This window comes from Convolutriloba macropyga, chromosome 7 (assembly GCF_964194025.1).
Source record: "Convolutriloba macropyga chromosome 7, txConMacr16.3, whole genome shotgun sequence".
Lineage (NCBI taxonomy): Eukaryota > Metazoa > Xenacoelomorpha > Acoela > Convolutidae > Convolutriloba > Convolutriloba macropyga.
The window spans coordinates 148301-169868 of NC_134474.1; the positions used below are offsets into that span (position 1 = coordinate 148301).

General features: G+C 40.1%; 1 protein-coding gene across 1 annotated transcript in view; it reads left to right on the forward strand.

The window, feature by feature from the left end:
- Positions 1-2530: 2530 nt before the first annotated feature.
- Positions 2531-21568, forward strand: part of LOC142342024 (uncharacterized) — a 67254-nt gene continuing 48216 nt past the window's right edge. Inside the window, exons 1-2 of the mRNA XM_075393191.1 lie at positions 2531-2737; positions 6409-6592. Of these exons, the coding sequence (XP_075249306.1) occupies positions 2702-2737; positions 6409-6592 (220 nt within the window). The 5' untranslated portion in view covers positions 2531-2701. The remainder of the gene's footprint in view (positions 2738-6408; positions 6593-21568) is intronic.

Sequence of the window (21568 nt, forward strand, 5' to 3'; positions counted from 1 at the left end):
GGGCCAAGGATGTCACTGACATGACTTCTTTTGTCGAAAACGAACGGAAGTGATTTTCGACACGAGCCACACAACACAAATTACAATCATACAAAACACTCGCAATCAAAGGAAACTAATATATCTAATCTAAATCAAAATAACAAACAACATTTTTTTAGCACATTCGAACGATAACCCCCATCCAAATTAAGTTGTTTTGATAACAATGTATAACCAATAAATAACAGTGTCTTTAACCAATAAAAAAGCTTTTCAATCAATATAAATTCAAAAGTCTTTCCCTTTATAACCCCAATCCCCAGCTAGTGATCATAGCGTACCTCCCCGACCCCCTATATCTGATAACTATTCCATATTGAGGTATTATAGCAGAGATGGTTATGATTCGAAGGACCCCAATTCAAATCAATTCTCCATTTTCATAATTTGTGTTTCGCGTGAAAGAAAATGTAGAAAGCTTTGATGTGAGCGGGAGAGAGAGAGAGAGAGAAAATTGCAGAGGGGGTGAATTTGCCTACAGTTTGATGCCTAACCAGTTGTCAATCAGAACAAAACAAGCATGTATATTGCGCAATGTTTTTGCGACAATATTTTGTAAGAAATCGTCGTTTTCGTCGTTTTGACTTCGTTTTCTTCGTTTTCTTCGTTTTCATTAGTTTCCGTTGTTTAAGTCGTCTTTGAAGTTTAAGAAATGATTGTTTCTTCGTCGTTATATGCGTCGTTTTTTCAAAATAAATCGACCATTTTTGTTCGTTTTTTTCGTCGTTCAATTGCTCTTGAACTAAATGTTCTCTATAGTACTGAATTGTTGTGTGTAGTGACTCCAGGGAAGAAGAAGAAAAGCAGGGGAAAGAAAGAAAGAAAGAAAGAAAGAAAGAAAGAAAGAAAGAAAGAAAGAAAGAAAGAAAGAAAGAAAGAAAGAAAGAAAGAAAGAAAGAAAGAAAGAAAGAAAGAAAGATAGAAAGAAAGAAAGAAAGAAAAAAAGAAAGAAAGAAAGAAAGAAAGAAAGAAAAGAAAGAAAGAAAGAAAGAAAGAAAGAAAGAAGAAAGAAAGAAAGAAAGAAAGAAATAAAGAAAGAAGGAAAGAAAGAAAGAAAGAAAGAAAGAAAGAAATAATTAAATAAATAAAGAAAGAAAGAAAGAAAGAAAGAAAGAAAGAAAGAAATAAAGAAAGAAAGAAAGAAAGAAAGAAAGAAATAAAGAAAGAAAGAAGGAAATAAAGAAAGAAAGGAAGAAAGAAAGAAAGAAAGAAAGAAAGCAAGAAAAAAAGAAAGAAAGAAAGAAAGAAAAGAAAGAAAGAAAGAAAGAAAGAAAGAAAGAAAGAAATAAAGAAAGAAAGAAAGAAAGAAGGAAAGAAAGAAAGAAAGAAAGAGAGAAAGAAAGAAAGAAAGAAAGAGAGAGAGAGAGAGAGAGAGAGAGAGAGAGAAAGAAAGAAAGAAAGAAAGAAAGAAATAAATAAAGAAAGAAAGAAAGAAAGAAAGAAATAAAGAAAGAAAGAAAGAAAGAAAGAAAGAAAGAAAGAAAAAAAGAAAGAAAGAAAGAAAAAAAGAAATAAAGAAAGAAGGAAAGAAAGAAAGAAAGAAAGAAAGAAAGAAAGAAATAAAGAAAGAAAGAAAGAGAGAAAGAAAGATTTTGCCATAGTGTTGAGTTCTAGCTGCTCAATTTCGGAAACTTTTCTCCATTGCATTAAAATTTCATCGTAATGCCTTAAAATTTCTTTTAAAATACCCTCATAAACCCCATTGTTCTTGTCCCCCCGCCTCAACGGTTACATCTTTTTGGGGGTTAATATCTCAATGCCCTCATTAGCTCGAATACGCTCTGGCATCGTTTTTTGGTTATGTTGAAGTTTTATTTCTAAAAGAAATGCGTTTATAAAAATTTCCAATGAGTTACTTCTTTACTTCCAATACCACAGCACCCCCCCCCCCCCCCTCCGCACTCTTCTATCATCATGGGGCGAAATTTTCTAATATTACCTACTCATAACGTACTAGGGCTCAAACGGAAAATGCCCGAAATTCTAAATCCATGAGAATAAAGTAGGATCCGTAATATAAATTTTTCGCTGTAACATGAAACTGGTTTCACGTCAAAAATTAAGCATCAAGTAGGCCCGTTGAACTTCCACTCAGATGGCTTTGAGAAACTTATATGAATTATTCAACCAATTTATTGTAGCATCTTTATCGTTCAATCCACTTGCGTTCATTTTTAGTTTTCAAGCTGATGGGACTGATCTGATATGTATTAACAGCAAAGTTTGTCGGCTGCATAGCTTCGCCGAGGGTTTGAGTTCTTTTTGTTTGTATGAATAATTGATGATTCACTATTGGGAAGGGCAATTAAAGTGATAGAGTAAAAAAATTGTACCACTGGGCTCAATTAGATTTTTGAATTTCTTTGTACTGCTATATAGTATTTCAAAATCTTTCAGTTGAACAGATGTAAATTTGGATATAATTTGAATTAATGATTATATAAAAACTTCATGAATTATTAAATTCTCCTTTTGTAACATGGATTTTTTCAGGAATCTTGTGTCTTTTGTGTCAGCTACTGCAATAATTTTTCCAATTTCGAACTGTTTTCAACTTAGCATTACTGACTTCTTCACAGAGTGCCCATGTTTGCAAGGGTTCGGCAATGCTACCCAAAAACTCAAGGCTCCTTCTACTGAGGCTTGTTATGTCACTTGTATGGCTACAACAGGATGTGTTCTCTTCAGTTATTGTGTGAGTTTTATGGAACAGTTATTCTGTTTTCAAAGAAATCATTAATCAAAATTGAAAAAAAAACGGCAGAAAATGAGGCAGTAAAACTGAAAAATTCTTACAACCCGGTTGGAGATGTCAGCGCTGTTTCATTGGATTTTTTGTACGAAATGCGCCAAAATTATAAAAGAAATGCACTGAATGCGCTGAAATTTTCATCAAATATCAGCGCATTTCTCTGCATTGTTATATGGGATTTCTGCATAGAACAAGTTCTATAAATTCAGCACAATTATTTTCAAATCTCAGACATGTAATTTTTAATATTATATTTTAATAAATTTTAATTTTAAGTTACAAGTTGTAGTATTATAAATCAAATATACTGCATCTTTCCTTTAAATAACTAACTAAAAACTACCGTTCATTTTCCGTTAAAAATAAACTCATAAAAGCTTTTAATGTTTTTTAGCATTGAAACTCCTCCGTGTCTTTTTTGCATCTCTGCTTTTAAATTTTCCATATAGTTTTTCTTTGATTTTTCCTTTCTCGTAAGTTTATTCTATCTACGAAAGAAATTTTTCTTAATTGAAGAATTTCTAGTTGATTCTACGTTTTGAGAGAAAAATCACGTGTACGATTATTTACATTAATCTCAACGTCTCTAGTTATTCTGAAGTCGTTTTCATCTTGAGTGTTTGTTTGTTAGACAACATTGAAAAATCTATTTTTTGAAGTGTTTGCTATTTGAAGTTCTGCAGGAAGAATTTTACTTTCAGCAAGTAGATTATTTGTTTGTTTATTTTATCAATTGACTAGGATGCCAAACTTTAGAAAAAATAGCACTATATTTGTAGAGCGACCTTTTCTATCTCAGCGCATTTCTCTTTCAACACTATATTCTATTCCATCGCATTTCTTACATGACTTTCAGAAAATTTCATAAACCTGGGGCGAGTTTCCGGCAACATTTCAACGCTTTTTCTGCAACCGTTTTTGTTTTGAAATTCATAATGTTAGTGTACAAAGCTTCTGGTAGTAATCTAAAAATACCCAAGAAATTTTCCTAACTTGGCTGAAAATTAGAGACTTCCATTGCATCATGTTAAATACAAAAACAGTTCTTTTTTTTTCGTCTCAAAAGGGATAAAATAGATAGTTTGAAGACAAACCAATGTAGGTTTTATACTACTGACCTACTGCTAGTTTTGTTTTAGAAAGTGGAGCCCTTAGAAGCAGAACGTATCTAAAGAAGGGCACAAAAAATCTAGAGGAAAAAAATGAATGTCTCTTGAGCTTCTCTTGGTAAATCTCTTGAACTCCTCTTCTTACATTTTATGATTTTCCATGGTGATTCAAAAAGTTAGAGGTAAAGTAATAGAAACTTAAAACATCGAACCAAATATTTTTTCCGTTGTAACAGTTTCGAATCACGATACTCAAAAATTCTTAAATTGGGCGACAAAAAACTTATTAAATTGGCGATTTCAACTGAGCTGCGAATAATGATTTATTGCAGTGATAGTTTGCATAGGCAATTCGTTGCATTGAGACATGTGATTAAAAATAAATTTAAAAAATCAAATAGAACAGATGTTAAAAATTTGTATATAATCAAGACATACAATAGTTTTAACTAAGGTAGCCATGACATTTGAGTTTTACAGGTCTCCTAAACAATAAGTCGGTCAGCAAAAAAGTCATCCGAAAGAGAAATACATAATTTTCAGTCGCGATTGCACAGTTTCGTTTATTAAAAAAATGTGGGATACGTTCATTATTCTTCTCTAGATGAATGTTTTAAAGAAGACAGAGGTTAAATTTTGTTTCTTGGAAAACTCTTTCTTATCGCATATTTTAATGAGTTTCGTTTTGAAAAATGGTGGAACGTGAACCTGTGAAAAAAAAAATTCTAAATTATTATCTAATTTCATTTAGAATTAAAACGAATAAAGTATATTTCACTCAGTTTTAAAAAATAATCCTTTTGTGCGAAATAGAGCAAAACACATCGTTGGTTTAATCTTGGCTTTTCTGGGCTTTTTGTTGCAAAAACGCACTGTTTTAATAGGATTTCTTGATTTGAAATTTTTTCTTTCTCCGCTGATGCGGATGTGTTTCGAAAGCCGGATCGTTATGGCCCGAATGTTATTGGAAGCTTTTGTTGAATTTTTAACATAAACTTCTAGTTAAAAAATTGGCTGCTCATATTTTAAAATGAAACGCGACTGAATGCGATAAAAATTTCAGTTATGAAAAAGGAAAAAAAATTGGATCATTTCCGTTTGTGCCTTCTCCCCAGCTTAATGGGTTTATTTATTTTCACTACAGACTCCAGTGCCATATCAGACTCAGGCATCAAATTTCTGCTATGTTATGTCAAAGGTAACCCGTAACATACCGGAGGACAAAAAGGGTAACATCCCAAATTTCTAAATTTTAAAAAGACTTTTGTTCTAAATATACATATATTTGTTTTTTTTCTTCCTCAAACTCTTGAAAAATTTGTCCAAAAAGGTTAAGCAAACATAAGGTATGCGAAGTTAGTTTCCGACTATTCGGAACGTTTATTTCTCTACGGACAATTTCAAGATTCGATCTCGATCTATTCGGCGTCGATTTTTTCTCTGCAATTCAAAAATTATATAAAGAAAACGATGAAGACTTATGTTGATTCAACCCCCCCCCCCTCCGCGAGCTCCCCCAATTTAGTCCGTAGACTTCCTAGTCTAGATCAGGATTTATGATTAGACGGTCCTCGACTGATATAAGGCATGGAAACTTGGCCTGAGTGGATTTTTGTAACAAAAGAAGTTGTCTGGGCTTTAAGTGGTGTCCTCGAATTTGGCTTGAACTAAGACAACCGTCAACGAATTTGCCTAGACGATGAAGAAGAGCTCCCTGGATTTCGGTTGGACAAAAACAACTTGTCCTGGAATTTGGCGGAGCAATAAAATGTCTCGGTACGAAAATAATTTTAGGTGCAGTTCTTTTTGCCAACTATTACATACAACGCAGCTAGCACGCTTGCTCCTACTTCTTTTTAAATTTAGAAGAACAAACAGTCTATTGAAAATTCGCATCAGTTTTTATGATAATAATATAAAAGTTTGACAGGAATAAAAGAACAACGCCGCATTTTAATAATGGCCTGTTGTGGCTACTATTGTGGCAATGTAGTCCAGCTGCTATAAATTCTTTATCTTAAGGATAGCAAAAAATTTTAAGTCCTTCAGCTGCTCTTCAAGTGTATTTTAAATTGGTGTTCTTTGGTCCGATGCTGTTTAGGCTTTTACCGCTGCTGCTTCTGTTGCTCAGAAGCATATAAAAAAAATCTCAAAAAAATGCAGAACACACAAACTGACAAAAAAACTTTTGCTCGACCCAAGATAACTATGAAAAGACCATGCTTGACCCAAAATGCCTATGAAAAGACCTTTACTCAACCCATAAAAAGAATTTGGCTGGACTTAGGAAAAAGTTAGCCTCGAATTTAACTGTGAAAAAGACTTTTGTAATTTAATTCAGTATCCCCCCATTGTTCTGTTTTTTCATTATTCGAGGTCTAGACATGGGTCACTTTGTGGGTTCTGTTGTGTTTCCGGGGGCAGGGGCAGACAGTATCATGCTCAGCATATGTTGAAAATAAACTGATTACTTGGCTTTAAGAATTAAAGGGCAATTTGTTTCAGAACATAACAAGAGTGTGCGAAGTTTGGCATTCTGACAAAACAGAAATTGGATGGAGTGACGTTTTCAATCACCAATGTCTCTCCAGGGAACCCGCGACGTCCTCCCGCAGGTGGTATGTGGCGGGAGCCACTCCCAACGTCACCACGGTGACATGCAAGGAAATCAAGGAGCAAAACCCATCAGGTTGTCAATTCGGATATGATCTGTTTAAGCCACTCTTCCAGTGTTCTTACAACCACAGTTAAAAATTGGGATTTGCAATATCTTAGGTAGCTATTTGAAAGGTAGAATGTGAAGCTATGGAGGTTATAAATTAAAAGTACTCAAGGCGGGGTGAATGGGATGGATACGTCACCTTTAAACTAAGTTTTTCCTGGTTCTAGCATGCTGAAAAACAAAGCCAAATAATAAGGAGGTATTCAACAATGAAAATTTTCGAAAAACTGCAAAAAAATGCGATAGGAAAAATGGGGAAAAAAGTTGCAAGTAACCTGTGTTTATCGTAGTTCCTTGCTAACATCAATCATCATTTACAGTTCAGTTCATTGGCTAGTAGTCAAACTGAGAAAGCCAAATACCATTGCTTAGCTGCCTTCTATTGGGTGAACCCACATTGAAGACGAAGTAATATCCTTTTCTACCAATGGGTGTGGAGAGAATGCAAAAATTTGCTCTATATTTATGTGAGCATTTACACTATATTTTTTCTAATGTTGAGAAGAGACTTTTACGCAGGCAGTTTAGCAGCATTCAAGCAGATCAACGAATTGCAAATAATCAAATTAAATACGCCATCCTGCCCGGGTCGAGATTTTAGCGCCATTTCAGCGCATAATTTTGTAAGAAATGCGCTGAATGTGCTAAATTTTTGAAAGAAATGAGTGGAATGCGCTGAAATGAGCTTAAATGCGCTGATTTTTCAAAATTTTCAGCGCAAATTCTTACATAATATTACGCTGAAATGCGCTGAAACTTTGCACGAAATGTTTTCAAATTTCAGCGAATTTCTTAAATTTATGTAGTGGGTTTCAACGCTTTTTGACACCGATTCCTGAATTTCGAACCATTTAAATTGCTCTTATATTAACGATTAACGATTAACGAAAAAATGGGCCGAAAAGCGCATAAATGCGATAAAAATATGCATGAAATTCGCTGAATTTTCAGCGCGTTTCTTACATAATTTCAGCGCGATTTTTCACAGGTTGTTTATTATTATAAAATCAAATTAAATGGGAAGAGTTTCAGGAATCAATTGCGCATTTGATTGAGTGATGGCTACGGCACTGCAGAGAAAGTTCGACTCTCAGTCAGCGCTTTTTATTGAAAAAATAGTAATTTTCAGCGCGTTTCTTGCGCATTTTCATTTCAGCACATTTCAGCGAATTTTTATGTAATGTTTTTGAGCTGAAATTTTCGAAAATTCAGCGCATTTCAGCGCATTTCTTGCATAAATTTTCTCAACACGGGTGTCGAAAATAAAAATATAACAACTTCTGGTTGATATTTTCAATTTGTATCTTCTAATGTCCCAAATTTTGGATATTCTATCAGAGTCCTCTTTGAACACTAAAAACAACCCGAGGCCGAATGGTTATCTTGTAAGAACTTGCATATTTCTGACAGAAACTTACAAGGTTTCTGACCATTACAAGGTTTCTGACCATTATATTTCTGACAATTCGACTTACAAGTCTCTTACAAGTTAACTATTCGACTTACAAGGCTCTTACAAGTAAACCATTTGATTTATAATTTACTTACAAGTTAACCATTCGACTTACAATTTCTTTCAAGTTAACCATTTGCACACACACCACACCACACCACACCACACACACACACACACACACACACACACACACACACACACTCACAAACACCACGCACGCACGCGCACGCGCACACACACACACATAAACATGCACATACCCACATACACACACGCACACACATACATACACCTACATACGCACTAAACCGTAAATAAAACGTTGGCAGACATGAATGTAAACGGATGTTTGGAAAAATAGAATCTGGAAAAGTGTGAATTAAATCATAAAAAAGCCTTTAAAAATGAAGTGCTACTAATTTATTTTGAGAAAATACTGACATATGAATTTGAAAATTTAATGAAAGTTAATATTATGGGAACTTTTTTAAAAAGCGGTTGTGAACAAGCTAATTGAGATCTACAGTTTTTAAAATGAATTGCAAAAGGATCTCTATTGAATTGATAAATTTCTAAAACTAACCATTTTGTCTACTTAGGTCGAATTGTATTATGTTATCTAAACAGAGCAACTAACTCCCACGCGCTTTTTACGGTAAATGGCTGAATGTTAAATTGAATTAACCAATAATAGCTGTGCTCGAATGGTACGAACTTGCAAGAAACCTACAAGTTAGCCATTCACCTTGCTAGTTCTTACAAGTTAACAATTCGACTTGCAAGTTCTTACAAGTAAATCATTCTTTGCAAGAAACTTGCAAGTTCGTACAAGTTAACCATTCGGTATCGACCCGGGAAAACACTTAAGAATTTCAACTGCCAGTGCGCCAACGATATTTCCTGAAGAGCTCAGGCACCCTATGTTTTTGATCCTCAGCTGCTTCCATATTGTAAACTGAAATCTCACTCGCATTTTGAACTATTTTTGATGAGAGATGTCAGTGTTTGGAGGCCACTACACCATCAAAATCTGCGTTGACGGCAAGAATAATCACCGGGTCACGATCTGCTATTTAATGATAAGCTTTTGTTTTTTTAGATAAAATAATTGTTGAATAGGCTATTTGTGACCCGTTTTTCTGTTCTCTGGCGCCATGCAATGGAGTTTTCTTGTCAGTGTTTAACAACAGCGTGTTATCCAATTATAACCAAAATTACCGAAGAAAAGCAAAACGGAAACTTTCACCAATAGGGGTAATGCTTTATTTCACAATACGAGCTTTTTGCCTAAAGAAAAATCCTGTGATAGAAAAATTCAGACCTATTGCAGGTACGTGAGCAGCAGCTAACCATTAAACTAGTTGAAGAACAGTCTTTGACAATTTTTTTAACTTTTTTTCTCACGAGTGGCGGACCTCCTGTCAGGTATGAATTTTTTTTGACATCCAAGATATTTCAATTTTCCTTCTGAGAGACTAATGACTCCCTATAAGAACAAAAAAACCTCATTTGTAACCAAATCGATGAAGCTAGGAGCAAACCAACGTCCGCAGTATTAATTTGATTCTCAGGTTGTTTAGTTTCTAAACCCAGGAGGCTAATTTAAATGTGAGTCACCTATGCGGCCAAGCGAGGCCGCGACTAAATATCTCAACAGTACGTATTCAATCCTCCCTTTGGTAATCTTTAGAAAATTGTAGTACAATCACCAGTTCATTTGTTTGATAATTAGGCTTAGAATAAATAAGATTTTGTGCCCCCAAACACTGTCAAAGTTTACCAGAAGTACATTGTGGATTGTAGAATTTGTGAAATCCTGCTTTTCTCGCAAAATGTCGCAATAAAAATGGATACAACTTGAAATTCAAAAATCGGTCCGCAACAAGTTGTTAGCATGTATATTGGCTGGCATTTAAACACCATTTGGTGAACCGAGTGTTAGTGGGACAAATCAATGTGGATCTAAAAGTTGAGTAGGTAAAGAATTATTTTCTCAGTGGTTTATTTTAATAAAAGCTAGTTATCATCCGGTATTTACCTCATCATGCTCAAACTTGATAGGGAGTTAGTGCATACCTTGAGGCAAGTTCCGTTGTTGTCACTTCTAGGGAATTTGTTTTAGAGATACCATGGGGGGAACTTTAGACTTCCAAATAAGGCTTAGATTCTTGAGTTCATAGTTTGACCGATTGATTAATTGGTAGCGTCATAAGTCTGATACTGCTATTGTTCTAGTTTGAATAGCTTGAATAGAAGTCAGCAATGTATAAAGAAGGCGTTCAGGTCATTCAATTGTTCTTTTGAAGTCATAACGAACTTTACGTAAGTGAGGACTATTTGTTGTCCATAGCAGCGGTTTGAACAAAGTTGTTGTTCACGCGTTGTAATACGTCGTGATTCGAGTAGTTGCTAAGAGGGAGCAAACCAACATGGTTGTTGTTATCGTAGAGGAGTTCGTAGAGGAGTTCAACTTGAGTAACAAAATCAGAGAGAGGGAATAGCTGTTGTCAAGTGAAGTTGGTCTTTCTTAATAGAAGAAAGACTTTCGTAAAGAATATCGAGAGCCGAAAACGAGAGATTCGTGAGGCTGATATCAGAGCAGACAACTTTACTTATTCAGTTTGATTTAGAGAGTTTGGGATCTTGTGATAAATTCAAATATAGTAATTTGAATTATTTTCTTTTGCTTAAAACCCAATTGATTTATTCTTGAATCTATTGATTTATTCTATCAAATTATATCAATTTATCTTTGAGCAACCGAGTTGATTTTGAGCCGGAGACAGAGCAAGCCGGGGACACCGTCAGTAAACTTTGAAGAAAACCTTTCCACCAAAATAAACCTTTCAAGTTAGGATTTCGGGTGGTAGTGTCTCCCCGACTATTAACCCAGTCTAAATACGAAATTCTACAGTGGCGCTCCTGGGTGGGTCAGTTCTTTTGAGGTACACTTACAATCAGTTGAGCAAGGAGAGTAATCCGAGCTCCGTTCAAGACGAAGAAGTCCTGAGTTCATAAGTAAGCAATGAGCGAAAACGAAAGACAGCTTTTTGCGGAGGCTATGGTCGTGGCTCAAAACCAGTTGGCGGTCAACAACACAGCTGGCAGGCCCAAAAAGTTCCCGTCGGCGTTGTCTCCCGATTGGTTTTCATGGAAAGCCCACTTTTCATACCTCATGGACAAACATGATTGGACGGATGAGCAGACTCGAAGCACAATACCTACCCTTCTTGTTGGTTGGGCGATGCAGGAGTTTAATGCCATGCCCCGACACTATCGAGTTCAGGAGCAAGACCAACCCGCTCGCACTCTGGCAAGAATGATGATGTACTTGGACCCGAGGATGTCACCCTACAGGAATCCGAGGACAGCGAGAACAGAGTTCAAGAACTTGGCCCAGGGTGAGAAAGAGGATATTCGAGAGTTCTCTAGACGGGTGAGGTCGCTTGGGGAAATTGCCAATGCCACCATGAATACAGCTACGAGGGATAACATGAACCGAGAGCAGTTCATCGATGGGCTGTTTGATCTAGAGATACAGGAATTGCTTCTTCGGGAGGACCCCAACACGTTCAATGATGCCGTTGATAGGGCCCTTAACATCGATGCAATCAGTCGAGGATCTAGAATGAGGCAGCGCAGGCGGTTGGCGACCACCAGGTACCTTCAACAGTCAGACCAATTCGTGGAAAGACATCATGTTCAAGCTGTTAGTGGACAAATGGAGCCCGACATGATGAAGGTAGAAATGGACGAGATGAAGAAACAAGTAAAGAATCGGGCAAACATGATTAAAGGGATGTCCGAAATGATGACTAATATTGTCAACTCAGTAATCCCCGGACCACGAAAAGAAACAACAGTAGATCAGGACGGAAACCCGCGATTGTTCAATCCGTACCCAGAAACCAGCCGCTACGGCCAGAACTTTGCCAGCACCGATAGGAAGCAGTCTGGGACCTCAAATCAAGGAGTCCGCTGCTACAATTGCTCTAAGATGGGACACTACGCACGAGAATGCAACGAACCGAAACAGAAACATTTAAACTAAGACGGGCCGGGAGTCTCCAGGGATTTAGGAAAGAAGGTTTCATCCCGGCCGAAAACAAACAAGATCCAACTAATAACCGTGACACTTTAAAAGATATAGAAGCAGTCAACAAATTACCGGAACCACGGTTTCTCAAACCTAAAGTTGCAGTGAAGTGGGAACCAGACAAACGAACTGGAAGTATCACAGTTACGGGGGAGGTAAATGGGACTCCAATAGAGATTTTGGTGGACACAGGACCCTCAACCAATATGATAAGATCTTCCACATTTGACCAACTTAAGGAACCGCGAAAACTGATGCGGTACCGTGGACTCCTGGAGGCAGCTGACGGTCGGTATGTAAACGTTACAGGATCAGCAACAATTCATCTCAAAATGGGTGGCATTGATGACGAGTGTGAAGTCCTTATAATTGACGGACTCAAAACGGAAATGATTCTCGGACTCAGGGATCTTCAAAAACATAACTGTGTAATCGATTTGCAGACCAACCAGTTGTGGATAGCCCCAGTGGAGTCAGCTATAATACCGTTGAACAGCGGAAAATTGTGGGGAACTTCGCAGAATGGTAACACGAAGCCGACACATGAAGCCGAAACGAAAGAAGCGATCCAGCAGATCCTGGAAAAAGTTGGCAAGGAAGACCAAGTAGAGGTTATGATGGCCTCTGGGAGTATCTTCGATGAGGATGGCGAGAAGGACGATAACTTTGGACCCAACAGAGAAGAGGAAGAGGAGACCTTAGCTGAAGGGGTGACTAGAAGCCAACAAAACTTATCGTGTCTAAATTGAGGGGATTAGTTCAAAATGCAAGCTGGTGAGGATGTTGTTCCTCTAAATTCTCCTGAACAGGAAGCCGAGCAAATTTTGAAGAAATGTGCCCCGGAAGCACGAGGAGATCACTGGATAGCACTGCGGGACCTTGTCATCAAATACAGAGACGTGTTTGCCTTGGATGATTCCGAGCTGGGATCTACCGACGTGGTCGAGCATCGGATTAGAACAGGTAGCAGTAAGCCTATCAAGGTACCACCACACCGAATCTCATCAGCTAGGATACCAATCATCCAGGAAGAACTTAGAAAAATGTTAGAGAGAGGAGTGATACAGCCATCAAGAAGTCCGTATAGTGCGCCAATTGTACTACAGAAAAAGAAAGACGGGAGCTGGAGGTTCTGTGTGGATTATAGGAAACTGAATGATGTCACTGTGAAGGATGCCTATCCGATGCCTAACCAAGCCCAAGTGTTTGACGCTCTGAGAGGAAACACATTGTGGATCTAGCAAGTGGATATTGTCAAGTTCCTGTAGCCGCCGAACATAGACATAAGACTGCTTTTGTGACCCCAGACGGAGGTCTGTATGAGTATGTCCGAATGCCATTTGTTCTGTCCAATGCGCTCGCAACCTTCCAACGACTTATGGACGAGCTATTTCAGCAGAGTCTCCACCAAACTAATCTCATCTTTTTGGACGATGTCCTCACCTATAGCAAGACGGCAGAGGATCACTTGAAGCATCTCGAAGAAGTGTTCGTGACGTTACGTAATGCAAATTTAAAATTGAAGCCGAAGAAGTGTCAGCTTTTCCAGAGACAAGTGGTGTACCTAGGTCACGTCATCGGAGTAGATGGAACGTCCCCCGACCCCGAGAAGACGTCAAAAGTTAAGGAATGGACCGTTCCTAAGACAGTGAGAGATGTCCGGTCTTTTATTGGATCTGCTAACTACTATCGAAGATTCATCAAGACTTTTGCAAGCATCGCCAAACCCTTGCATGATTTGACTAAGAAGAGTGCACGATTTGAGTGGACCCCAGCTCAGCAAGAATCTTTTGACCGGTTGAGATTAGAGCTGGTGACTGCCCCCGTTCTCCAGTACCCAGACTATTTGGGCTCATTCATTGTAGACACTGATGCCAGTAACGTTAGCATTGGGGCCGTACTTTCCAACGAAGTCAATGGAGTGAATCGACCCCTGGTGTTTTCGTCACGAGTGTTAAGCAGGACAGAGATGATAAACTCGAAAACCAAAAAAAGGCTTTGGCGGTAATACAGGCCATGAAGTGGTACCAACCATATCTGTTGGGCGTTCCATTCGTCCTAAGAACTGACCACGCCAGCTTGCGTTGGATGTTTCGACAGGATGCGGATGGGATGACTTTCCGGATGATTCAGAAGCTTCAGGAATTTGACTTCATGTTTGTGCACAGAGCAGGCAACCAACATGGCAATGCTGACGGTTTATCAAGACGCACGTCAGAAGAACCCGACTGAGCTCCCGGAGAGAGAGAAGAATTGACTGGTAGTTGTCCTGAGCCTGTTTCCCTAGAAGTGGCTTTGGCAAGAACCCGAGAATCCTGTGGAATGATCCGAGAAGAAGTTGGAAGAGGCGCCGACTCGGAGGAAGATGCACTGGATGGTCAATCAAAAATTTGGAGTAGAGAGACGCCTGATGTAGAGAAAATGTAGCAGGAGGACGAAGCTATTAGCAGAGTTTTCCTGTGGCTCCCCTATAATCCGGGAGGAGATCTTGAGAGTTTTGGTTCGAACTTAGTGACGCGAGAAGGAGCAGTGCAGCATGGGCCCGATGTATTGGCATATTGGTCTAGGTGGAACGAACTCACCGTGAGGAAAGGCAAAAAGGCATCCTCTACCAGCGATGGTATTGCTGGGAGGGAAAACCCCCAATACTTCAAATCGTTGTTCCAGTAGTGAGCCGGAAGGAAATTCTGGATCAGTTGCACGCATCCCCAGTCAGTGGGGGGCACTTTGCTGTAGAGAAGACGTTAAGGAGAATCCGCCAACGTTTCTGGTGGCCACACATGAGACAAGATGTTGAAAAGAAGCTCGCTTGGTGTCTACCGTGTGCAGCTAGGACTACAGCTGGGAGAAAGAGGATTGGATGACTTGTGCCATTTAAAGTTGGGATACGATTCCACATGGTTGCAGCAGATATCTTGGGTCCAGTTACGATGGCCAACGAAACGCGAGCCAAGCACATATTGGTCATGACAGATTTGTTCTCGAAGTATGTGGTCAGTGTCCCATTGAAGGGTACTGAAGCACCTGATGTAGCAAAAGAGATTGCGGAAAGTTGGATTTTGCGATTTGGTGTACCCGACGTACTCCACACGGATCAGAGAAAGAACTTTGGGAGTGAGCTCATGCTGGAGGTCTGCAGGCTGTTGAAAATTGATAAAACCAGGACATCACCACATCACCCTAAAGGCAGCGGGCAAGTTGAGAGGCACAACCGGGTGATTGCCGACGTCATCTCGAAGTATTGTGCGGACAACCCGCGAACATGGGATAAACTGTTACCCTATTTAAGTTTTTTTTACAACACAACAATTCACAGGACAACATAAGCAACTCCCTACAGCCTTGTGTATGGACAGGAGTGCCAGTGCCCCATAGACTTATTCTATCCAAAGCCCCACGACGAAGAACTTACAAGAGACAGCTTTGCTGAGGATCTGTCACGTTTATTCAGAGAGGCTCATGCATCCGCAAGGGAATCTCTAGGTGTAAACCAGAGGAGGCAGAAGGATCGATACCACAAGAAAGTCTATGGGAAACCATATGAAAAGCAGGACAAAGTGTGGGTTTACTCAAAGCACAAAGCAAAATCTCGGAAGTTCTTCCTGCAGTTGGAGGGTCCTTGTGTAGTTTTAGAACGAACATCGGAGGTTAATTACAAAGTAGCGAAACCAAATCAAATGGCAAAATGGAGGATACTACACTACAATATGCTCAAACCGTACTTGGAGGAAGGCGATGCTTGGAGCCCAAAGGAAAAGAAGAGGACTACGGCTCTCAGGTCCGAAGGGTTTCTTGAACATCCAGGCGTAGATCAAGACGATTGGGAAGAAGAGGGATTCGATTTACGCCCAACAGAGCAGAATGCCAGGATGCGACGCCTTGTACAGAGAAGGGGACAAAATGAACGGGTTGATGACGACGTGCCGAACTTGGAGGGACTGTTTCACGAACAAGTTGTAACGGAACCAGCCAGGGTACCGGAGGAAATTCCAAATGATGGGGGCAGGCTGGAAGCGCCAGTAACTGCTGACGATGCACGAGCAGAGCCACCTCTTCGTGAACCAGAGCAACCAGCCCAGGACCAGTCATCTGGTGTTCCTGAACCTAGGGAGGTAACAGTAGTCTCTCCAGATACGGGACCTGCAAGACAACCAAGATGAGAGATCCACCCAGTCATTCGGCTGGGTATTGACGAATAACTAATAGAAATGGGAAAAGGCACTACCACCTACTAACAATTTGATGCAACACTTTTTAGTTATGGACCCCAACTAACGACAGGCTGTTTAGGATTCATTCAACTGGACAATGTCGACTTTCAACCTCATTCTGATTTCAATTGCGGTGATGGGACCGATGGAAGCAAGAAAGCTGCACGGTATCTCTTTCAACCATACGGCAGGAGCGGCTTTCACCGCGGAGACGCCAGTAATCATAGCTAGTGCCATGGAGTCGACTCTGGTCTCGATCCCTTTTCCTATTCTTCCGGCTATCAACAAGACCCACCTAGACTTTGCCTTTCAAGAATTTCAATTCAAGTTTGCGAAACGATGGAATGGTTACTACAAACAACGAATCTGTGGAAACAAGGAACTGACGCAGAGCTATATCAATGTCACTTACATAGCACTCAAAGGGATAGAATACGAAGTGGACGACATTGCTCGAGTGCTAGCAGAGATGAAGATACGGGCCGAAACGTTCATCAATGGTTCTTTACACACTCACAGTAGGGAGCGACGATGGGTGAAACCACTGTTGATTGGAGCCGCGGCCGCCATCGTTCTGGCTGCGGTCCTCAAGCAGGGATTCTGTCACTACTTCTCATGCTTTGGATTTTGTGGAGGAAGGCAAGCAATTGACGAATTAGGACGGGAGGCAGAGTATCTTGACAAAGCTGTCAGGACAATAACTTTGGAAACCGGGGAGCGGATTCATTTGCTTGTGCATTCACTTAACAGGACCCAGAACCAGTTGAAAATGGTTTCTCAAGATGCGAACGCGAACTTCCAAATGATCCGGGATGCGGAATCGGTTGTTGGAGGAACCCGACGGAGCTTTGGATGGCCAGCGGCTATGCGTCAGTTCGAAACATCACGATGTCTACCAGGAGGCTTCACGATCTTCAACGGCCATGATAAATTACTGGCAAGCTTTGAACGCACTGCGTGAGGAACTTATTGCTTTCAAAATCGGGTTGCACAACTTAGGATTTATTTTGGATGATGCGTTGTCTTCGTTGACAAGGGGACTAATTCCAGCTACCCTAATTCCACCAGATGTATTGCAGAAGGTCCTTGATGGTTTGAAACTGAACAGGATGCGGGAAGCCATACCTCGATCAGAGCTGATGACCTACTACGGATTTGAGCTAGTGGATTCTACGGTGATAACGACCACGGGAATTAATGTACTCATGAATATCCCTCTTCATCACACTAGCGGATTGTACCATGTCTACCGAGCTGTGGCGTTACCCCAACCTATTGTCGATGGAGTTACGGCAACCCAATATTTGTTGCGAATGTCTCTCCTTCTAGTGTCGGAGAGAAGAGACCATTTCGCTGAAGTGTCGGAAGAGAAAATTAATTCGCACTGTGTAGGAACTAACCGTCTGAGGTTATGTCTGAAACCATTCTCAATGTCACGAACGAGTGAAGCCACTTGTCTATCCAGCTTTTTTTCGACCTACCTGCCGCCGCCTTGAAGCTGTGACCGCAGGAAGTGGTTGTACTACAAGAGGAGCCAACAGCGGACTACTTAGACGATTCGACTTACTTGGTTACAGCCAGGTCTTCTGCCCACAAGTTCTTCAATTTTACCCATGGGTTGAAGCAGACTGGTTATCCAGTTCCTGGATGTCGTAGCTGTTTGCTCCGGCCACCTTGCGATGGACGATTTGAGAACCCCAGTGGAACTCTAATTCTGTACCCGGACCCCAGGACATGTCAGTACAGCAGTGGAATGGTGATCAATATCCAGCAACATTCTTTGCTGCGCACCCTATTTGCTACGCTAAGGAAAGTGGAATCCGAAAAGGTGGGAGCAGAGATCCCCAATGCTTTTCGTGATCAGGCTCATGGAGAAATGTTAGAGGTTCTAAGACTCAACGTGATCGAATTGCCCGAAGAGACTGTGGACGAGGAAAGTATGGAGCGGATCTCTCGTCCCTTTGCGGAAGGAATTATCAACCAGCACATGCCTTTCCATTGGAGTGCATATCATAGCCGACCAGCCAATGTCGTGGTGTGGTTCTTATTAGCCATAGTCCTGTTCTTGATGGCATACCTTTTCTATCAATCTTGTATGAAGAACCCCGCCCCGCTGTATAAGAGACTTTTCCGACGACAAATGAACCGCTTTCCGTGGTCGAGGATACCCCGAGATGACAGTGCTGACTTTTAATTGAGACCTGGCACCGGTCAACCTGGCTTTTCACCACCTTTTGGAGCTCCACCCAGCTTCAACTCGATCTTCGAACTGAATGAGGCGGCTATCTCGCCGGCGTCGATGTCGGAGACCCCAAGACGTGACACAAGCACGGGAATGGGTATGAGAGTGAAGAGAGTGTCGCTACCCCAGGAGAGGTCTTTCTCCCCTGGTGAACAATTGCGTGGTGGGGAGTTATGAGAAGTAACCGGCTTCCAGTACTAGTGGATAATACTCAGACTTAAGCTTGCATACTTTGACCTTGAATACTCTGACTTCGACTTCTTATGTGGTAGGTCTTAATCACCCTTTCATTCTAGTGTATAATCAGAGTATTACTTGCTACTTTTATTGTATATAGATTAAAAGAATTGAAGCGCCAGCCTAGAACAACCCCTGCCCCCCACCAATGCAGTAATTGATATCAATTGTTTTAAGGAGTATGCAGGGTAACTCCAATGGGTTTTTACAATCCCCCCTTAACTTTTAGGCGGAATGGGTATAAAACTGCGCTTCATTGTAAATACTTTTTTATTTTAGTGTTACTTGTATATACGAGATCTATATGATCTTATTTTAAAATCCCAAACTCTCGAAAACTGATCGATGGATAAAAGTAAGAAAAACTAAAATATTTTAAGTATATAAGATACGTAGGCATCGGTAAGGCTGCAAGAGTAAAGGGGGAAGTAAGTATGGAAAAGAGGGTTGAACTACAGGAGGGAGGCGAGCAAGGATTATTCCTTTCTGCGGTTGGGGAACACAACTCGTGGTCTCAGATCATCTAGTAAGCTTATGACATACCACGAGCTATTCAACTGACCCGATTTAATTAGGCCTTCGATCAAGCTGAGAAATTCGTAAGTCTCGTATGTGCTAAACATTAAGCTATCAGTTGAGTGAGGGTCAATGACAATAGCAAACTCGTAATAATTTGCGGCACGTTCCTGAATTTGAATATTAGAAAATCCCTCCCCAACCAAAGTTTCTAACGCCGGAACGTAATAGTTGGTGTTGGTCATTTGAATTTGGTTTGCTGTGATAAGATGTAAGGTGCTGTTTAAATTAGAGCTTTGGAACAATGAGATATTTATACAGTAGGAGTCAAAATAAGCACGCGTTGGTTGTACAAAGAAGTGATTTCTGTTCATTTTTTTGTTGCTGTTGAAAATTAACGAGCTCTATTCAGCTTTGAGTGGATTGTTCTGCAAGCAACCATTAAAGAATAATGAGATTCAAGAAGAATGAAGCCAGTGTAAGTGACCGAGGAGAGGATAAACTTTGTAGAGAATGAGAAAATCACAAGTAGACAATTCATTTTGTTCTCTTTATCTTAACGCTAAGTTCAGTAAATTAGGCTTCAGAGAGTTGAAGAGTGAAGTTATAAAAGCCAACAACCGTTCGCGATGGATCTAACTATGTACCCGGTGATCCCCGAATACCACCCGGATGAGTTCGAGGGTTAGGAGAAATGGGTGTGGGATTCCTTTATGTTGGGACTGAGGTTACGAATCAAAATGATTCGTGTGTCCTTCCACTATCTGTTAGTGGAGTTGAGGGAAGACGGTGGATTTATCCTTCTGGAGGGGGGAGTGGCCCATGGCACGAGCTGAGGGGCTTCCTGTCGAAGGATTGGTCGGCCAATTCCGGTGGGATTGCAGAGGAGGGCGATAGAGATAGTTCCTTCCATCCAAGTGTTGGCTTAGAGAGCATCGATTCGCAGAGGCTGGGGTCTACCGACAGGCTTACCAGCTACTCCTCCTACTTCGATGAGCTATCGACAGAGTCGGAGAGTGGAGGAATTTTTGAACTAGAGACTATTTCCAGCGAAGATGACTGTGTTTTTGTCAGCTAAAGTTTCACGATTGGTGGAAAGAGGCTGATTTGATCCTAAATTCTATAGTACATTACTATTAAAACCAAAATAAAGCGAATGGGACAGGGGGTTAGGGTAGCATGAGTATAGTAATTAGTCTTTTCATAAGTTTAGCAATTATTCAGGAGAATAATAGTCTGGAAGGGAGGAGTGTAGAATTTGTGAAATCCTACTTTTCTCGCAAAATGTCGCAATAAAAATGGATACAATTTGAAATTCAAAAATCGGTCCGCAACAAGTTGTTAGCATGTGTATTGGCTTGCGTTTAAACACCATTTGGGGTGAACCGAGTGTTAGTGGGACAAATCAATGTGGATCTAAAAGTTGAGTAGGTAAAAGAATTATTTTCTCAGTGGTTTATTTTAATAAAAGCTAGTTATCATCCGGTATTTACCTCATCATGCTCAAACTTGATAGGGAATTAGTGCATACCTTGAGGCAAGTTCCGTTGTTGTCACTTCTAGGGAGTTTGTTTTAGAGATACCATGGGGGGAACTTTAGACTTCCAAATAAGGCTTAGATTCTTGAGTTCATAGTTTGACCGATTGATTAATTGGTAGCGTCATAAGTCTGATACTGCTATTGTTCTAGTTTGAATAGCTTGAATAGAAGTCAGCAATGTATAAAGAAGGCGTTCAGGTCATTCAATTGTTCTTTTGAAGTCATAACGAACTTTACGTAAGTGAGGACTATTTGTTGTCCATAGCAGCGGTTTGAACAAAGTTGTTGTTCACGCGTTGTAATGCGTCGTGATTCGAGTAGTTGCTAAGAGGGAGCAAACTAACATGGTTGTTGTTGTGGCAGCAGAGCTATAAAAGGCTCCGAATAACTCTGACATTGTAGAGGAGTTCAACTTGAGTAACAAAATCAGAGAGAGGGAATAGCTGTTGTCAAGTGAAGTTGGTCTTTCTTAATAGAAGAAAGACTTTCGTAAAGAATATCGAGAGCCAAGAACGAGAGATTCGTGAGGCTGATATCAGAGCAGACAACTTTACATATTCAGTTTGATTTAGAGAGTTTGGGATCTTGTGATAAATTCCAATATAGTAATTTGAATTATTGTCTGTTGCTTAAAACCCAATTGAT